General features: G+C 32.8%; 1 protein-coding gene and 2 pseudogenes across 2 annotated transcripts; 2 read left to right on the top strand and 1 right to left on the bottom strand.

Annotated features, from left to right (window-relative positions):
- Nucleotides 1-996: 996 nt before the first annotated feature.
- LOC145572050 (hypothetical protein At1g04090-like) lies at nucleotides 997-4,479 on the bottom strand (annotated as a pseudogene). Its single transcript, XR_014096677.1, has 2 exons — nucleotides 3,997-4,479; nucleotides 997-2,772 (listed from the first exon to the last, which is right to left on the bottom strand). The product of XR_014096677.1 is annotated as a hypothetical protein At1g04090-like (transcript).
- Nucleotides 4,480-12,411: 7,932 nt separating this feature from the next.
- LOC145572051 (putative inactive receptor kinase At1g27190 pseudogene) lies at nucleotides 12,412-14,843 on the top strand (annotated as a pseudogene).
- Nucleotides 14,844-19,420: 4,577 nt separating this feature from the next.
- Nucleotides 19,421-20,911, top strand: LOC145570371 (uncharacterized). The gene is made up of 3 exons (XM_081629426.1): nucleotides 19,421-20,289; nucleotides 20,375-20,544; nucleotides 20,623-20,911. Exons 1-3 carry the CDS (start codon nucleotides 19,513-19,515, stop codon nucleotides 20,729-20,731), a joined length of 1,056 nt encoding a protein of 351 aa, XP_081485552.1. The 5' UTR covers nucleotides 19,421-19,512; the 3' UTR covers nucleotides 20,732-20,911.
- The last annotated feature ends 140 nt before the right edge of the window (nucleotides 20,912-21,051 follow it).

Genomic DNA, 21,051 nt, shown 5'->3' on the forward strand with positions numbered 1-21,051 from the left:
TTTGTATGCAAGCACGGATGTTCACCAAATCAAGATTAATTCAACACTCGAAGACTACATCGGTTGAGATGGAACTGGTCTTAGACCAAACTAATAAAACTGATCTAAAACTCGAACTGAATCGATTTAGATCGGTTTTAGAATTCTTCTTGATATATTAAAATATAAATTTTTAACCAGAATACTAGATCGATTTTAATTTCTTTGATTCGAGACATTGTTCGAGCCAAATAGAAATGTATTGGAGTGTCAAATCACACAAGATTTATAGTAAGTCAAATGTTACAATAAGCCAATAATTCAAGTATAATTAATGGCAATTTTTTTTCATGGGACAAGAGTAATTGCTCAATGTCGAATTGTGGAGGTAAAAGAGGCATCTTCACTAAGGACAACCGAGGTTAAATTTTAATACCCTTGCATGGTTGCACCTCATATTATTATTTGGATCTAACTATTTGTGCTATTGTACACAACTACACACATAGTTCAAGCTCGGTGGGTCATTAATTTGTGTTCATACTGATGAGCCAATTTGAATTCATACATGATACCAGGTAGTCATAATCATTTTAGCGAGTTCAAGGGGTATAATGATAAACTTCTGGTAATGGTGAAGCATATAATATCAATGGAGTATTAACTATGAAATACTTGTAGGAGATTAGAACAGCTGGCTAGCTTTCCAATCCAATGTTATGGGTCGAATCTCACCAAGCTCATAAAAACATTATTGAAGAACTACAAAATTTGCAAATTAAAAATTCGATGCAGTTTTAATCATTAGGATACTTTTGAAAAATATGTGAAGTTTTCATATTATAATATTGATTCCAAAATATTACTTCGTACTTTACATGCATATTAAAAATCCATACTCGAGGTATAGAGCTAGTAATCAATATATGATCCTCTTGACCTCTTCATAAAAAACCTAATGTTCCCTAGATATTGTTCATGTGTCACATTGTTAGTTTGAAAAGAAGTTACAGTATGGAGGGTGATCAAATTTTACTAGCTTACTATGACATCCTTTGACATATACATAAATGTATGTATATAATTTTATAAAACACTTCCATTTACATGTTCTTTACACTTTCTTTGGCCATTTTTTCCAACAAGCTTGAATTGAAGTCTAGAAAGATAAATCCTGTTAATATGATCCTAGAACAGGTTAAACAGAATGACTTTTGGCAAGTTATTCTACCACCTTTCATCCCCTAACCAGTTGTTCTTCTCTTTTGGACCACTTGGTCCAGACTGCTCACAAAGTTCTCCCGGAAGCTTGCCAACCAAGTTTGCAATTGAACGACGTAACAGCAATGGGAACCGTTTGATCACCTTATCCAGCTCTTTCCTCGAATCATAAACAACATGTGGCCCCCATTCTCTCATATACTGCAGCCAGAAAGGCTCAGTAACATCTTCTCCAAGATATTCAGCAGCAATAATCTCGTAATGGGTGCTAGAATCCACAAAGATGTTGCTTCGAGCACAATCATTTCTTATCCCAATACCAAGACTTGAAGATCCTTGAAGATAGGTTCCCGGATATGGGTAGCAAGCATGGCCATGTTTAGATGCATAGACGACAGGTCGGTTTCCCTCTATGAACTCCAAATCACAAGCATTCTTCCACACACCACCACTGTGCTGTGAGAAGTATACACTGTGAAGTTCACCGGTGAAGTTGCTAATACGAAGAGTAAAATGTTCCCAATCACCAATATGTTCACCTGTCCTGCTCAGAGCAATATTACGTGGTCCAATCTTTATGGTGGCTGGTCCATTGAAAGGTGAAAAGAGCCACATTGCTAAATCAGTGAACGTGCCACCTAAAGCTGGTTTTACATGAACATAAAGTTTGGCTGTTTCAAGGTTCCCACGCTTGAGAACTTCCCTTCGTTCATCAGCAGGAAGGTCTAACCAAAACTCACCGTCATTTTCTCCACCACGAGGCAGATTAGAGCCTTCAGCATCAATAGGTTCACCATTAGACTGTCCAGCTTTATATAGAAGAGCTCCATTTATGAAGAACCATGAAACAGAAGAGGGAAAGTAGACCTCATCAGGGTGGAGGAAAACAGTGGGACCATAGTGATGAATCAGTGCATGGATCTGATCGAGATTTGGCATAATCGGGGTCATTGTTTTTCAAACATGTAACAGGCATTTCTTCTTCTGCAGTCCACAGACTAGTACAACAGAAGGTTCCAACAGGTACACCTCTCCCCTGCATACCTCTGTTACGAGGCCTAGTCTTAAAGAGTTTGCAAGGGATATTCCGGAATTTTGAGTTTATTTCAAGCATTGAATCACAAGTCTCACAATCATTGACAAGGTCCTGTCTTACACATCCTACTTCAGCCAGATCAGGTTTAACAGGCTGGGTTGTCACAACGAAGCCTAAGGCTTTATAGCCTGAAGGGGGTTTCGGCAGCCAGAAGTAACTATGTTGATCATAAATTTCCATGCCGTCATCTGAATTCCAGACCAAAGTATAATCAACAGGCATCACAATGGCTGGTAAGCTAGGATCTTGAGACGCCAATCCCTTAGCAACCAGAACATAGCCATTTAAAGGCTTATCATTTGGTTGGCAGTAATGACCAAGGCTGAAGAATCCTTCAGGTATGTCCACAGGCTTATAGAAAGAAATACCTTTTCTTCGGTCATGTGACAGATGAGAGCCCCAAATAAACTCGAACCTCTTTATTTGCGCAACTTCTATCTCTCCAAGGTTTATTACCCCAGTGGCAAATCCTTGCCCTGATGAATATCAACACAAGTGATAATTGTGAATATGTGATTCTATGGTACATGTTAAGGTCACACTACACTGTCAAAGTGTCAATTAAATTTGTGTCTCTTAAGTTCAATTACTTACATCTAGATTGTTAAAACCATACGAACATGCTCTAGGATGTCCAAAATAAACTGAGTTATTTTCATCCTAGGTAGGGCTACAACTAACACGAAACTACATGATGCATGCCAAGTCCTGTTATCCTTGCTTTGCTGAGTTAAGGCAGAAAAAGATGCTCTATTTTCTTCATGATAAATCACTATCGATATGCAAAATCGGTCTAAAAGTCCATGCTGATTGATTATCTATTCCACAAACAGCAGCAATCTTTGTAAATCATAGAAAGCAGTCAAATACTCGAATAGTCATAAATGCACGGCGAGAAAATTATTAACTAAACATATCTTAGTATAATTTGACTGATGTATTTCTGAATATGAAATCTTTTACTCTAGAATCTAGATGATTGCAACAAAAAGCATATAATTGTAAGAGCAAAAACAGAAAGAAAGCAACAGTTTGTACTATTGACAAAACAATTGAAGACATTTGCAAAAGAACAAGTTGTTTAATTGAATATAGAAAAAAAAAAAAATTTGAAAAGAACATGTATTGTCATTTGGCAGCTTCTTCAATTGCTGTACATTTCATTTAAGGACACCCATAGTCAACTATTTACCCAAACAACAATTTCTTGTGAAACATGGTCGACCATTTACCCCTTTATACACATTATAACATTTTACGAGTTAGTGTATTACAGTATATGAATTATAGTGTGACACGGTCTAATATGATTATGTAAAATACGCTTATATGAACATTGACAATGTACATAGTGACATAGTGATAAAATTAGTATGATCATGAAATTTTCTGCCTACTTAAATCATAAAGAAAGATTTTGTCACTATATTAATCATGATCAATTAACCCAATTAAACACAGATTTTACCTAACAACATAATAAGCAACCTAGAGGGTAAAAACATAGTCAAGTTCCACATTTTCAACTACACCCACCCACCCACATGCTCATATGAGTGATACACCCACCCACCTAACCCAAGTACTCAAAGCCATGTCCCGAGATCAAATCCCGTCTACATCACTGATTCAAACAACGCCAACAAAAACATTCTTCAACAAAATAATAAGAACAAAAATGACAGGTAGAAGAAACGCACCTTCAGGCCATTTAGGCAATGGAGCTGGTAACAAAAAAGTGTTTAAAGAAGGGGACATATTTACAGATTTAATTCCATAATTTCTGGGATACCCAATAATCTTGCTCAACCACAACCCCATCAATTCAACTCAACTCTAATTGATCAAACCCATTTTTACAAAACGAGTTTCCGGGGAATCGGGTTTGGATTTACCCTGATAAGTTTAAGAAGTTATACAATCAAGAATTCTCCAGATTATTATTGATCATATTGTTGTTGAATTCTCAGGATTATTGTGTTGGTTTTGAAATGAGAGGGAAGATGGGTTTAACCGTTTAAGGAAGATCCGAATGAAAATCCGGGTTTCAAATTGCAGGATGTAAAGGAAAGGAAAGGGAATCAATTGAATTCCTTGTTCATGTTGAGGTCTTTTCTTCTTGAGTGATGATTCTTTGTTTGTTGGGCTGCTCTACCAAAAAGTAAAGAAGAATGCTAGACTATGCCCACCAATCCATGATTAGAATCTTTAAATTAATAATGTTATCCCAATATAACTTGTGATGGACTATACTTTGTACTTCGCATTAACGATGTGTTTGACTGTTTTCTTTAGCTTAATTTCATTTTAATTTAGTTTAATTTCTAATTTTCTTCTCTCATAAAAAATTCAGTTTAATTCAGCTCACTTCAGTAAATCAGAACAGGTCTTAAACACGGTTATTTATTGAGAGTAAAAAATAGCTCAAGTGATTAGACATTTTTTTCCAATTTAGGAGATTTTGAGATCAATTCTCATCACATGCCCTAGTAACTCTAAATAATACTCCCTCCGCTCCACAATAATATTCCTGTTTTGAATCTTTGACTTTTTTAAGAAAGAGAGAATCTTCTAAATTTCTCTTAATCTATAAGAGCAAATATAGTCATGTGGGATCTAGTTTGATTCGTCTTGGTGAGTAGATTATTAATATCTAACTTTTATAATTTTTGCTAGTGTGAGATTAAAGATATTTGCGGTCAAAGATGGGTAAAATTTTGCATTGATTTGAGAAACAGGAACATCTTTATGAAACGGAGGGAGTAATAATAAAAATTGGAGAAAGTATGATATGAAGTTTTGTAAGAAGAAAATTTGTCTTATTTAAAAATTTTAATCATACAAGTGAAGTAGAAAAATTAAACTTGTCCAATAAACAAACCATCTCTTTTATAAAAGAAAACTGCAATGAAAAACAAAAACAATTTGTGTTTCATTTACTAGAGAAGCATGATTTTTTTTTTTTATTATTATTTTTATTTTGTTAGGGTATATTACTGCAAGAGCTGTACCCAGTTAATTCCCCAGATAAACAAATTAGGGGTTTAATTGTCTTTCAAGTACCAATGAAGGGGTACATGCGTCTTTTCATGTACTAGTTGAGGGGTACATGTATAATTTCCTTACCAAACAGTAAAAGCAAGTTGCAAACAGTAATTGGACAACTCACTAAAAGTACTGATAAATAACCACGCATTTTAATATATTTACAGAAATGTCACCATATTAACAAAAATTCGTTTATCTCGCAGATAAACTTGTATTTGCCCTTACTGCAAGAGGTTAAATATTACTCCATATATTCTTTAGATATAAAACTCAACTATTTAGACATTTCCTAAATGCTTTTTTTTTTCGACAGGAGAAAACAATAGTGAAATTGGTTCCAATTCATTATTGTTGTTAGTTAAGGGGAAAAAAAAAAATCCAACTTATTCTTTAGATATAAAACTTTCTTCAAAAAAAAAAAAAAAAAAAAAAAAAAAAAAAAAAAATCAATTATTTAGACATTTCCTTGATGCTTGCGTATAGAGATAACAATTTGGGCATTTAGATCGAATTTGAATTTGAATTTGAATTTGGTCAATTTTGGTCATGTTATTTTTGGACAAGGCATTAAGGCTCATTCAATTTGATATCGGGGTTGGATCGATTTGGGTCAAATTGGCCCCTTTTTGTTTCTTTATCAATATGATTCATTAAATAAAATAATCATTATTACAAACAATAATTATTAGGTAGATTTCAATTGATTTGGATTGAATTGAGTAATTTTGAATGGATTTCAGTTTTAAATCGGGTATTTTAGATAAACTAGTTGGGCTATTCGGGTTAGTATAAATTTTTACCTACGCCCCACGGCAGGAAACACTACCTACACCCCCACAACCTACGCGCGTGCCCCGCCCCCGCCCCTTTTCATTTATGATTTTTCTGTAAATTTTTTATAACATGTTCATTTTTGTATCGGTAAATGTTCATTTATAAATCATTAGATGTTCATTTTTATAATAAGGAGTTTTTGTTCAAATTAATATATTTTTTGAATTGAATTTTAAGAATTTTTTATAAATAAAAATGAGAGCAAATTTATTTATAAGGACTACTGTGTTCAAATCATTTTTATTATTAGAAGTATTGCATCATCCAATGTTCATCTTTGTTTATTCTTGTTTCAACAGATATTCATTTTTGTACCATCAAATGTTCATTTCAAGAGCTATGTATAAGTTTTATAGTAGGATGTATGCAAATATATACGGTCTTAGAATTGTATTTATATAAATAAAACGTTGTTACTAAATAATTTCCAATATAAAATAAATTCAATTTAATTATAATAATAACACATTTCCATACAGCTATACTATTACATGTAATTGTTTCATAAACATGAAAGTGAACATTATTGTTTGGGTAGTCGAAAGACTAACACGAAGTCGGTTTGAACATTTAGGTATTTGCTTATGAACATATTGCTTTTCTAATATGAGCATTGGATTTTGTATTATTGATCATTAACGACCATAAGGAAGAAAAATCAATATTAGAAATATCATATGCATACTCAAGATGTTTTGTATCATCTAGCTATCAATATTATAATGAAATTCATAAATTAGAAATAAGCATTTATTTAGCTTCCAAAATGTCAAAATTTGTCTATTAAAATGAACATAGTCTCTTATATTTTATGTGTGGTATTAATATTAAAAGAACATTTTACAATATAAAAAATGAACAAGTGTTAAACTTGAATGAATTACTTTTAATGTGCAATTGAACATTTAATAAAATTTAAATAAACATCTATCAAAATAATTATGTGCATATATATATGTGAATGAACATTTACCAATATGAAAATGAACATATATTATTGTAAATATAAACATAATATCAAAATAAAAATGAACTTCAATTACCAAATCTATATATACTAATACACATATTAGTTTGTAATTAAAAGTGAAAATCATAAACTTTTGAGATGTACATATATGCATCTTGCAAAATGACATTGCCATTTAATACATTTCGTATAAATAACAGGTACATAAAATCATCTTTGTTCCTTGTTATGTTATATCCTTTTCTAGCGTTACGATAGCTTGTGTGTTGTTTTTGATTCATATCTTTTCTCGATATATACATCGATATCTTCTACTTTCTTATATAATAATAGGGCATGTGTAATAAGAGATCAAATTTTTAAAACATTAATAAACATTTACGCATACAAATATGAACCCATTATTAGAAAATGATCATATACAGTTCAATATGAAAATGAACAATTATTAAAATGTAAATGAACATCTTTCAATATGAACATGAACATGAACAAGTGTTAAAACTCAAACGAGCATAAAAAATAGTTTCACTAAGAACTAAATTAATTATACCTATAAAAAAAATATGTGAAGAAATCGGCCGCCAAAAATAGACATTATTAGAATTCTGAAGATCGTCTATTAATATGTGAATGACCCCTTACTAATATATAAATGAACATCTATGTAAATGAAAATGAACATTTATAAAAAAAATAATTTTTACTACGAACTAACTTTACATGTATAATCCTACTTAAATAGATCAAATTATCCATAAAATAAGGACAATTAAACTCTCTTTCAAAAAAAAAAAAAAAAAAAAAGGACAATTAAACTCTATTTTCAAAAGTGTTATTCAAATGAACATTTTTGTATACTTAAATGAACAACCATAAACATAAATATATATCAAAAGAATTTCAAGAATAACATCATGTAAAAATGAACATATAGTCTATTATAAATGATCATTATACCTTGCAATTGCAGACACGTCTTTTTCAACAGAACCGACTACTTGATATTATTATAGCTTTTAAAAGTTGAGAATCAACTACATGAGATTTAATTAGCTTAATACTCTTTTTGTACCGTATCCACTCATGATTGAATAAGAATATAATCGTCATCTCAGTTCATAAACAATTTCTTTTTTTTAAAAAAAAATCAATTAACAATTACATAACTCCATACTGTACGTGACTAATCAAATAAACTCTTTCAAATCAAGTAAATGGCACTTACATGTCTCCAAAATCGTCATTTTTCATGGTTGTTTTGCAAATTCTAGCGGAATTTCATCTCTTATATCACACATTTTTCTTGATTATTGTACTCAATTTTGATCGTAAAATATAATCAAATAGACTTACGGTTTTGATTTTGTTGAAGATTTTTCTTTCGCTAGCTAGTGCAATTTCATCTCGTATATCACTCATTGTTTTTTATATTGTAACAAATTTACAGATTTTTCTTCAGAACTGAGCAATTTCAAAAGCAAAAATGGAGAGAGAAAATGACTGATGAAGAAAGAGAAAATGATGGTTTTTTAATTTTTTTGTTTTATATTTTTGTATTGGGGTAGTGTAGTAGCAGTTACTCTTTACTACTTGGTTAATGGGTTTATTTATAAGGGTTATTATAGTAATTTAGGGGAGGGAGTGTAGGCATTGTTACCTAGAGGCATTAACAATTATCGGGTTAGGGGTGTTCAAAAATTGGTTCGGACTGAAAAAATGGACCGGACCAATCAAGACTGAACTCGAACCAGACCAGACCAAATCAAATTAATCAGTCCGATCTTGGAATGGACCGGTTTTTTGTTTAAAATTATACATAAAACCTTTCATAATGATTAAGATATTAACAAGCTTGGAAAACTTTAATCGTATGAGATTTTTTGTACAAAACATACAAAAAAAAAAAACTTTAAAATATTATTTTTCCTTAAATTTTTTTTTTTGAGTTTTCCATAAATTATTTGAAATTTATAAATTTTTTTTATAAAAATTCTAAAATCGGTTCGATCTGGGTTTTGGACCGATTTTTTCGATTCCGTCCCAACTTATCGATTTAATCTTCGTTTCTTGAACGACCTTCAATCTGATCTGAGTTAATCCAACCCGATTTTAGACCAATGAACAACCCTAATTTAGATATGAGTCAGTTTTATCATATCCAGACACATACTGCTCTTCAACGTTGGTCCCCAAATAAACACATGAAATTTTGTGGAAACATAGAGTGCACATGAAATTTCGTGTTGCATTATTATTGCAACCATTTTGAAACTTCTAGAAATTAAACACTTCACAATTGATATCCTAATGCCACGTTATGTATTCTAATAAAGGACCTAAACCCAATTACAATCTACTCTTAACAATGCAAATGTGCGAGTGGGAAGTTTACACGAGTAACCCCAACTAAAAATGTATATTTAACATATTATAAATATTACATTTAATCATTTATAACCAACCAAAACTATATGATTATAAAGATTACAACTCAACATTTTTTGTTCGTCATTGATGGGATCATCGTCAAATGATACTCACATTGATAGTGATTGACTTAGCATTATTCCTAGTGCTTCCTTCAAAGCATCGATGGTGATTGCCTAAGCACTAAGCATAATTGTTGTGGACATGAAATCATGTGTGATCATAAAAAGGGATTTATGAATTTAAATTTTGCCTCAAATGAACGACTTTTTTAAAAACCCACTAAACCTCAAAGGCTATACAAAGTATATACACTTGGGTGTTATGTAATAAATGAAATTAGTCAAAAATCAATATTTTAGAAAAACAAAATTATTTCTTAATTATTATCGAAGTACTTTATTTGGATAATATCAAGTAAAATCATTTATTTGTATTTTTCCATGTATAGAATTGGTTGCTCTATTTAATTTTTTTTACACAACATGTTAACTACCTTTATTATAGAGAAGCACATCCTGATTTGACACAAAAAACACACTATAATTAATGAAGGCACGTTAAGCTTAGTTACACAAGCATGACATGATGACATATGGACTTGGTCATACATGAGCCAACCTTTTAAAAATTTTGGCACAACACATAGATTGTAGGTCGTGTCACCCGCGTCAAGATAACCCTAAAATATATGAGCTCGACACGAGGCATGACCCTAAATAACCCACTACAATCTTTAGTATTTACAAACAATGAGGTTTGAACTTTTGATATATTCTCTCTTCATTTGTACGAAGAAAAATTAGGAAATTAATTCGCATGTAATTTGAGACTAATTATCATACGTTAAAATAATAGAGGGAGAATGAGTAAGGCTATTTTCAGGTAAACTTTGTCAAGCACATACTAGCTTACTTAAGTAATGATCAAATTACATATCGTTAAAAATTCATAATATCGTAAATAAAGCTATGACAACTTTATATTTGGAAAAGTACTTAAAAGATTGGTGAGTCACCCTAGGACGAGCCTCAACTTCCATAGGTCCTTTAGGATAAAGATTGGAAAAGTCACTAATTAACTTTAGGATGTAGGATGAAATCCTATTGAGATTATTATGGTCATATTTTCCTTTAGGCTTTGTTTGGTTCAATATTAGTAGAGGAAGGAAAGGGAAAGGAAGGGAAGAGAAGGGAAAGGAAAGACACAATATCATCCAATATTTGGTTTGATAATAGTAAAGAAAGGGAATTGGGAGGAATCTATTATTTGGTACTCCGTATAACATTAATAAAGGAAGGAAAGTGAAGAGAAAACCAATTTAAAGCTTAATAGATTTAATTTCTTTCTTTACTGTCAAATTCCTTCAATTTCGGGAGGAAAGGAAAGGGAAGATTTTGTGAAGGAGCTTTCCTTCCATTTCCCTTCATTTCCTTTCAAATCCCATTTAATTTTTAGAACTAAATATAGGAATGCTTATTTTTCCTTTCCTTTCTTTTCTTTTCCTCCCAATTCCTCCCAATCAAAAAAGGCCTTAGTAAATGCTAAGTTAAGCATGATACGAAGTAATAATAATAATAATAATAATAATAATAATAATAATAATAATAATAATAATAAAATTGTAAACGGAGGGAGTAATATATAGTTATATACTCCCTCCGTTTTTTTATTTGCATCACTTGACAATGCACAAAGTTTTAGGAGAGTAATAAAATATTGTGAGTGGATGAATAAATTATTATGGTAAAAGTAAGATGGTGACCATGAAAGAGAAAATATGTGAGAGAAGATAGATATTTTTATTATTTAAGTGGGGACCATAGAAGAGAGAGAAATGATAAAATAACTAATGTGTGGCTCGAGCGATGCCCCAGATTGCTAGTTTGTACTTGTTTAATTTGCTAATCAAATTCGACTGTTTAGATAGTAAGACTTGTTGGTTTCTAGTTTAAGTCTTGCTATAAATATTTTTTAGTTGTCAAACTCAATCATTACATAATGGAAACAAATAGTATAATAAGACACAAATTAACTTATCTAAGTTAATTATAATTTTGTTGGATAAAAAACACAAATAATGAATGGCTAAGATGGTAAAACTCTTAACTTAACATTTGTTGGTGTTGAGTTCAAGTCTTGTTATAAGCATTTTGGGAGTATATATCTATCTTATCAAAAAAACTTGTATGAACCTAGTTCACAATAATATTATTGTAGACCCGAAATTCTACATGTGTGTAACTGGCTTAGTATTGAACATAGTGACCCTAATATTAAATATAGTAACCTTTAATAAAATTTGTGTGATTTTTAATATTTGTTGCAAACCTGAAGTATGATGTTATGATCCTAATTTTAATCTAGTGACCTATATTATTCATATTGACTAGTATTTTAAAATTTTCATTTAAAATTTTTTATCTCTTACGACCTTTATAAAACACAATCACTTTTATTTTAACAGAATGACCATTATTTTAACATGGTGACCTTTTTTTTTAAATAAATAAAACGACTATAGTATTTCTATTATAAGCGATCCACAATAAATTAGTGTGAACCAGGTCTATTTAAGAGTTTGTACTATCTTATTGCAAATTGAGTTACATACTTCATAATAGGCAAGACCATTTACTTCAATTCTCATTTATATTACTGTATTTTTCACGTTCTATAAATGAGGATTATTCATTTATTTTCCATTCCCCTCCTAAAAATGACAGTTTTGCCCTTGAAAGGTGATAGATATATCACCCCTCCCACTCCATCCACATCCAGTGGGACCCCATTTCCAGAAAATACAAAACAAAAACAGAAAACAAATGACAGTCAAATGCTCTTTCATTCCTTTCAAAGCAAAGACCATTCAACTCTCTGAAACTCTTTTCCTTCTTTACTACCATTCAAATTTTCCAGCTAATAGTACTCAACCGGTTGACCTCAAACCTAAAACCTAAACCCCCCATTTCTTCTTCTTCTTCTTCTTCATTTCAATCTACTGTATATGTGTTTAATTTTTCTGGGTAATTTTCAGTGATGAAGAAGAAGCAAAATTCAGATCTACCCACTTTCCAATTCATCATTTTCTCTCTCCTAACCCTCTCTTTTGCAGCTGAAGATGATGTAAAGTGTCTGCAAGGTGTAAAAAACAATTTGAAGGACCCACAAAGTAAGCTTAATTCATGGAATTTCAAAAATTCTTCAGCTGAAGTTAGTTTTGTCTGCAAATTTGTGGGTGCTTCTTGTTGGAATGACAAAGAAAATCGATTAATTAGTCTTCAACTTAGAGATTTTCAACTTTCTGGGGAAATCCCAGAATCTCTTGAGTTTTGCTCTAGCATTCAAAACCTTGATCTTTCTGGTAATTCTCTTACTGGTGCTATTCCTTCTAAGATCTGTTCATGGCTTCCTTTTTTGGTTACTCTGGATTTGTCTAGTAATAAATTATCTGGTCAAATTCCACCTGATCTTGGTAAATGTCAGTATTTGAATAAATTAATTTTGTCTGATAATCAGTTATCTGGAAATATTCCTGTGCAATTGTCTAGTTTGAATCGATTAAATGACTTTTCTGTTGCTGGGAATGGATTATCTGGGCCAATTCCGGAGTCTTTTGCTCGTTTTGCCAAGTCAGGGTTTGAAGGGAATGATGGGTTATGTGGGGATCCAATTGGGTCTAGTTGTAATGGATTGAGTAAGAAGAATTTGGCGATTATTATAGCTGCTGGTGTTTTCGGGGCGGCTGCATCGTTGTTAGTAGGGTTTGGGGTGTGGTGGTGGTATTTTTCGAGGGCGAGTCGAAGGAGGAAGGAAGGGTATGGGCTAGGGAGAGGTGATGATGGTACTTGGATTGATAGGTTGAGGGCTCATAAGCTAACTCAGGTTTCCTTGTTTCAAAAACCGCTTGTGAAAGTTAAATTATCGGATTTGTTGGCTGCTACTGATAATTTTAGTGTAGAGACTGTTATGATCTCGACTAGGATGGGAATTACATACAAGGCTATGTTGGCGGATGGTTCTACTTTGGCAATCAAACGTCTTAATACGTGTAAGCTGAGTGAGAAGCTATTTAAGACGGAGATGAATAGGTTGGGAAAGCTTAGGCATCCGAATTTAGTGCCATTGTTGGGTTATTGCCTTGTGGAAGATGAGAAGCTTTTGGTATATAAGTACTTGTCTAATGGGACTTTGCATTCGGTGCTACATGGAAAAACGATTGAATTGGATTGGCCAATGAGGTTCAGAATTTGTTTAGGTGCTGCCAGAGGGCTTGCTTGGCTTCATCATGGAGTGGAGCCTCCGCATTTGCACCAAAACATTAGCTCGCATGTAATTCTTCTTGATGAAGATTTGGATGCTAGGATCATTGATTTTGGGTTAGCAAGACTTATTTCTGCCTCAGAATCGCAGAATCAGAGTAGTTTTGTTAATGGGGATTTAGGAGAGTTTGGGTATATAGCACCGGAGTACTCAAGCACCATGGTGGCGTCACTTAAAGGGGATGTTTATGCATTTGGTGTAGTTCTTTTGGAATTATTGACAGGCGTGAAACCGTTGGAAGTGAGTGCTGTAGAGGAAGGGTTCAAGGGCAACTTGGTAGATTGGGTGAATCTGCTGTCAAGCTCTGGGCGAATGGTGGAAGCCATTGATAAAGATATACGTGGAAGAGGTTATGACAATGATATCCTTCAGGTCTTCACAATCGCCTCAAATTGTATAGTTTCTCGTCCCAAGGATAGATGTTCCATGTTGCAGGTTTATGATTCACTAAACAGCTTGACTGAGGACCATCCTTCCGAGCAATTTGATGACTTTCCATTGATTTTCGGAAGACAGGATATGGATTAGCCACCTCTATACCAGCATATTACCCAGGTTCACAATGATATTATTTGAGAGCGTGGTTCTTTTGTGCTGTTGAATTTGTATAATGCACCTGTATAATGAACCCTTTTGAAACTTTATATGTTGCGAACGAAAATAGATACCCAACTTTTGGTGGAAAGCTACCTTTGAGCCTCTTGATGTCTGCGATATGCTCTCTTGTTTTGAGATGCATAATCTGAAATTTATTGTAGCATGTAATTTCATACTTCATTGTACTATGTGTAAATCAAAGGATGGATCAAACTTTCCTTCAATCTTTGAGGAAAGAAGCAGAAAATTGTCCAAATGTGCTAGTCAAGCTTATTACTCCGTATATAATGTACTTTAATAATTTAGTCTCTTAATTCAATTGCAAAAATTGGCTTGTTTTCAGAACATCTTTCTCAGGAATCAGGTTTCACTTTGATTGTCTCAAGTATGCTTTCTATCGTTCCTATACCTATCGTGAGTTGAGAACTAGTTGTACTGTCTTGCCTCTTTTTGATTTCGGCAAGTCATTCCCTCTGTTTAAAGATTATAATCTGATATTTTCGATGTCCTGCTTATAATGGATCAGAATTATCAGGTGAACGCAGTTAACACCAAGCCCACCATCTCCAATTCTCTGACCTGAATTCTCCTTGTTTCAGCTTGTGTAGTTTTGAAGTACGCTGTTGTACGGTTGTACCAGTACTGCTGTACTAAAGTACCAGTGGAACATTCAAATGTATTACTGCGAAGTTGTTAGTAACACTACAAGAGCAGTAATTGTGTACGGATTTTCCCACTCAAAGGTATGATCCATGTTGCTCCCTATACTCCAAAGTCCAAAACCTCTTTGGTTATTGAAAACATGTAATGGCTTATCTGCATATGTAACAGTTACCACGGGATAGAGAGTGGATATAGCTGTAAAACCAAGCTCAAACTCGGTAATTCACATCCAAGTTCATACTGTCTAGATCATAGCATGATTGATAGTGAACATATAATAATGCCACAATCACGAGATTGTACGGAGTAAGAGAATTTCTTTTCAAGATCAAACAGCAGAGCACCCATCCGACTTTCTCTCACTGTTTCTTCCATTTCTAAGAGCTCGCGTAACATATGTAGTGCCGGGAAATGGAGCAACACCATCTGCCGCCACACAATATAAGATGGATTCCCTAAACTTGATGGTCTGGAATTTGGATGCTTATGTAAACTAGGAGTTCCCTAAATTTGATAGTTCGAATGCTTCTATAAGCTAGAGTTCATTCTTATGTAGACTAAAATTCCCTAAACTTTGCATTGGATTAAGAAACGCACCATGTTAGTCATTGTAAGATCTCTAATGACCAAAATGTACCAGGCCTGGACATTTTTATATTGGTACTTAAATAAGTTAATACTTCCTTCGTATTCAAATAAGTTAATACTACCTCCGGTCCAAATTACTCGCAACTTTGGAATATTTTATATCTCACAAATAATACCCTAAAGTTGCGAGTAATTTGGACCGGAGGTTATACATAACTTTTAGAAGCCGGGGTAAATTCTCCTTTATAGTCCTTTACTTTTGACTTTTTTCATTGGTAGCCAAATTTTTGGCAATTTGTATAGGCCCATTTACCATCACACAATCTAGCTCACCATTTTCCCATATAAAGATCCAACATTCCAACCTTTTTACCACCAATCTACCATCTCTTATTCCCTTTTGTTTATTACCATAAAAAATAATAATAATAATAATAATAATAATAATAATAATAATAATAATAATAATAATAATAATAATAATAGTAATAATAATAAAAAAAAATTTAAAAAAATTTACAAATATTTCAAATTTATTACACCCTTTGTTTTTTTTTAAGTGTTAAACTTACTAATTATAATCGTGTTTCTTATGATTGGTATACTACTCCATCAATACATTATAAATGGGGGTCGTGTTTTTTTTATAATTGATATCCTACTCCATCAAAACATTATAAATGAGAAGGGATCATATGAGTTTTAAGGAACTTTACATAAATGATGTATTTTAGGATTTGACATTTGATTAAAATAAAAAATTTATTTTAAAATTCAATCAACAATCCAGTATCACCTGAATACAAAACTTATTAAAATCTATTGGAGGATATATAGTATACACAACTAAACAAGTTTTAATTAATTTCATAATTTAATTACAACTCACTATTATGTATTTACTAGGTTAGATCCCGTGCCATGCACGGTGATCTATAATTATAGATTATTGATTGATAATTAAGTATTATAATAATAAATTAGTCAAGGAATAATAAAAGTCTCGTGATATGTTAATTTGATATTTGCATTTTTTATTTAGCTTCTAATACACAACTAAAACAAAAGTAGGCAAAAAACATAGCAATATATTTTCATTGTTGTAAAACAGGTTATAAATTATTTTAAGAATATGAATTTTGGTTTATAGTTGTCCAGTTGTAGATAAATTAAGGGAAAATCGTCTGCGTTGGTTTGGACATGTAAGACGGAGACCCGAGGGTGCACCGGTGCGAAGAGTGGAAGAGTGGGACCATGGAGGGATTAAACGAGGAAGAGGGAGACCAAAGATGACTTGGTTGGAAGGAGTGAGGAAGGATATGAAGTGCATGGATTTACGTGAGGATGAAGTTTTGGATCGTAAGGGATGGAGGAGAAAGATTTATGTTGATGACTACACGGAATAATCAAATTTGGTTCATGTTAGCCGACCCCACTTTTGGGATTAAGGCTTTGATTGATTGAGTTGTCCAGTTGTGAATTTTTTTAAAATACAATAAAAACTATATATATATATATATATATAAGGTTGTTTGTGATGGATCAATCAAAATAAACTCACCAAGAAAACCTATTAGCTATGAGCTTAGTGAGGCACTTATTCGGAGGTACCAGGGAAGTACTCCAGCCTCGGGCGGCCGTGGGAATTTCGCGAGAGTTTTCGTCGCTTTGATTGGGTTGAGAACCTTTTTTTTGGGCCTTTTCTCATTCTTCTTTGGCACCTGCGGTAGAGATCGGAGGTATTTGGCCCGGGCCGTTCTTGCGGTTTTCTTGCCGATTTGTCCCTTTTTTCCTGTTTTCCACGAGCAGACACCCTTCGAGAGCTTTCATCGGCTTGCTCTTTGGACCTACCTTATATATATATATGAAGTAATATTACCTTGTGATTTGTTTTCTTAATTTATATACTTTTTTTTAAAAAAAAACAAATAACTAAGGACTATCAGGAGATGACACATGTCATTACTAATGTGTCTTTTAATATATACTCCGTATTGATTGATTATTGATATTTGACAAACTAATTTAGATACACCAATTTCGAAAATAATATTGTACCGCTATTAAAAAAATTATCAAATTCTGACGATATAATATCATAATCACATCAATTAAAATCTGCAAAATTGTAAGAATATAAGTACAGTACAACAATATGCACTAAAACCAAGGATCAACCATTTACTCATAGATTTTAAATATCGTATGAGCCTATTGAAAGATTTTTTTTTTTAGCTAATAAGTTTTGTTGTTAGTTGTTACATGTGTAAAAGATAGAATATTTGTTCTTGAGAAATAAAAGAATTTGATGATTGGGAAATGGACTAAGAGAAATAATGAGTGGTTGGAGTTACCAAAATAAATTTGGTGAGCATATGAAAAAGAGGATATGAATATTTACGAGAAAAAAAAAATGAAAATTAGCGCGGAATAAATGAGGGTAAAGAGTTGTGGGTTGAAAGATATGGTTTGGAATCTTTGAATCAACCATTCCACTTTTGGATGATGAGGATTCCGTGAAGGGAGGTTGATTTGGTATTAAGAAGGATTTTGGGTTGCTGTTATGACCATTTTGAGAGCAACAAAATAGTTTTTGTGCAGAAGTATAATAATTATGATTTTTATGATCGATTTTCTTTAAGAATTTTTATTTTTTTTAGAATTAATAATTTTAAATAAATTATTTGTGTAATTTGATGAATATATCTGTGATTATTACTAAATTCTTTTGGTGAAAAGAGTAATAATGTATTTTTAATTATTTTCAAAAATCGTAGAATTAGAACAAGAGACTGTTAATGTGATTTAATTATTTTCAAAAATCGTAGAATTAGAAAAAGAGACAACAATCGAGCAAATAATAAAAAAAATATTCTCATGGCAATCATGGTAGCAACATGGATGAGAGGTGAAATAGGACTAGGCCAATAAGGATTTGTGATTAAGTTTTTCAAATCAAAGGATGAGGGGAAATATCAACAAAAAAAAATATACTTAAAGAGACTTGGGTGTGGTTTCTTATATGCATGTACTAGTTTACAATGTATACGCTTGAATGCCCAACATTAGTATATATAGGCAATATAGAGGTTGCAGAATGCAGAGTTAAGCCCCTTCACCATTTTCATTGATTGATATGATAATTCTAGAAAATACTTGTAATGTGCGGTCATTAACCTTGCTTGATTTATTTGAAAGTCTATTAAACACATTACACATATACTCCACCAAGTACCGGATAACACAACTTATGTTCACCTCAAATTAATTTTTTTCCCTCTTTTTTCCCCTCTTATCTTAATTCTTTAATTAATTAATATGTAAATAATTTTATGTCTATCATATAAAATTGCCATATTTCAACTTTTCAAATTTCAACCGTCCTTGCCCTTTTCTAAACAACACCCCACCCACTCAAACAATTACAAGAGTTTGCATGTGAATTCATTGAATGCACAAATTAGACCAAAAAAGTGCAAAATTCACAACGAAAGGGCCAAAATATCAACATTTAGTAAAAGAAGAAAATGACATTTTTTGCTTGTTTTTTCTTGAATTTTGTTTAGATAGTAGGCCCAAATTATAATATCTCTTAACATTTTTAGGCCATTCATTACATTATTTTCTATTATCATCACTTTTAATAATAGTATATACTACCATTATCTCATTTATGCAACTGGCAGGATAGTTTTAGCACTTTTTTTCCCTTTGAATTCAGATTCTTCTCCATATTTTTTCATACAAGAAAAATATCACAAAGATGATGCTCATTAGAAGCTCATCCACCCCTATTCTTGGCTCACTTCTTTCGTCATCGTACACGGAATCTCCGAACCATGGCAACCACTCGGAGTATAACTCTCCCAAACACCACCTACCACCTAAGAAGTTTTCCTTCCATCAAACACCTACGTGTCCCCTGAATCTCATTCCCCCCTCGTCAATCTCCAACTCGTCCCCTTCTATTAACGCCGAAATCACATCTGATGGATCTCAAACCAATGGTTTTCGAAGGGTACAATCTGAAGGAAACTTGGAAGAATTAGTCTGCAACAGTTTTGATGAATTCAACCGTTCTATCCCTGCTGCCAAGAAGCTTCCACGCAAACCCAGCTGCTCGATTCTGCAATCCATCCCTTCATTCTCGATGCACAATTCCAAAAGGCGGTATGAAGATGATGAGGAAGAAGAAAGTGATGAAGAAGTTCAACAGGAAATAAGGGATGATTCAAGCTTAGATAAGACCATAGCATTTATGAACATGGGGTTAAAAGAAAGATATATCTATGCTCAAGAGGAGATTGAAAATGTACCCTCTAAAATGCATCTTGCAAGGGGACTCGGAGTGGTTACTGGTGGCGGTGGATATAACAACGGAGGAGGAGGAGGCAGTGGAGGACACAATGAATATAAACCAGTAGGTTACGGCGAAGATGGCAGCAACAAGGCTAGCATGGCAGAACACTACAAGAATATGGTTGAACAAAATCCTGGAAATCCAATGATCTTGAGAAACTATGCCGAGTTCCTTCACAAGGTTAGCCTCGAACATTCATATTCTCTTCATGTAGCATACAATGTCATACTCACAAATATTCTTATTGCTAATCTATCTCCTTCAGTCTAAGGATCTTGGAGGGGCTGAAGAATATTACTCTCGAGCAATACTAATGGATCCCGGAGATGGTGAAATCCTATCACAATATGCCCAGCTGATTTGGGAGCTCCATGGTGATGAAGAACGAGCATTAGGCTACTTCCAAAGATCTGTTCAGGCTTCCCCTGAAAATAGGTTGGTATTAAATTCTGCATTTGGTTTCTCGTGTCCCTTTATTTTCAACTGATTTTTTTCTGTATTGCTTTCCTGCAGTCATGTGATTGCAGCATATGCTAATTTTCTCTGGGAAATAGAAGAAGGAAATCTATGCACAATGCCTGCAACTCGTCATCAGCGCGCCATGGTTGCTGCAATAACCTAGATTTTCCGATCCATTCAGGGTTAAAAAACACGGAAGTATTGGCAACACCAGCCTAGGGAATACTTTTCCTGTTTATTTTTTTTGTGCTAGAGCCCTGTTTGATATATATTTCATGCCCTTCAACAAGAATATGTATGTTCAGAAGAAATTTAAGATTCATAGTAAAACCACAGTATCATATATGCATAATGTAACAGACTAATTATATGTTTCTTGAAAAATACCTAGTAAAATACAATATATGTAAATTCCTTTTTAATGCACAATATGGAATGATCTTCCAACACTACTAATGAATGATACGATCAATTATTAAAAAA

This window comes from Chenopodium album, chromosome 12 (assembly GCF_948465745.1).
Source record: "Chenopodium album chromosome 12, dcCheAlbu1.1, whole genome shotgun sequence".
Taxonomy (NCBI): domain Eukaryota; kingdom Viridiplantae; phylum Streptophyta; class Magnoliopsida; order Caryophyllales; family Amaranthaceae; genus Chenopodium; species Chenopodium album.

What these genes read in the sequence shown, in the direction of transcription:
- LOC145570371 (XM_081629426.1), top strand. Translation starts at nt 19,513, where the DNA reads ATGATGCTCATTAGAAGCTCATCCACCCCTATTCTTGGCTCACTTCTT. An exon ending in ATGCCGAGTTCCTTCACAAG is followed by an intron (nt 20,290 to 20,374) that starts GTTAGCCTCGAA and finishes TATCTCCTTCAG; the next exon opens with TCTAAGGATCTTGGAGGGGC. An exon ending in CAGGCTTCCCCTGAAAATAG is followed by an intron (nt 20,545 to 20,622) that starts GTTGGTATTAAA and finishes GCTTTCCTGCAG; the next exon opens with TCATGTGATTGCAGCATATG.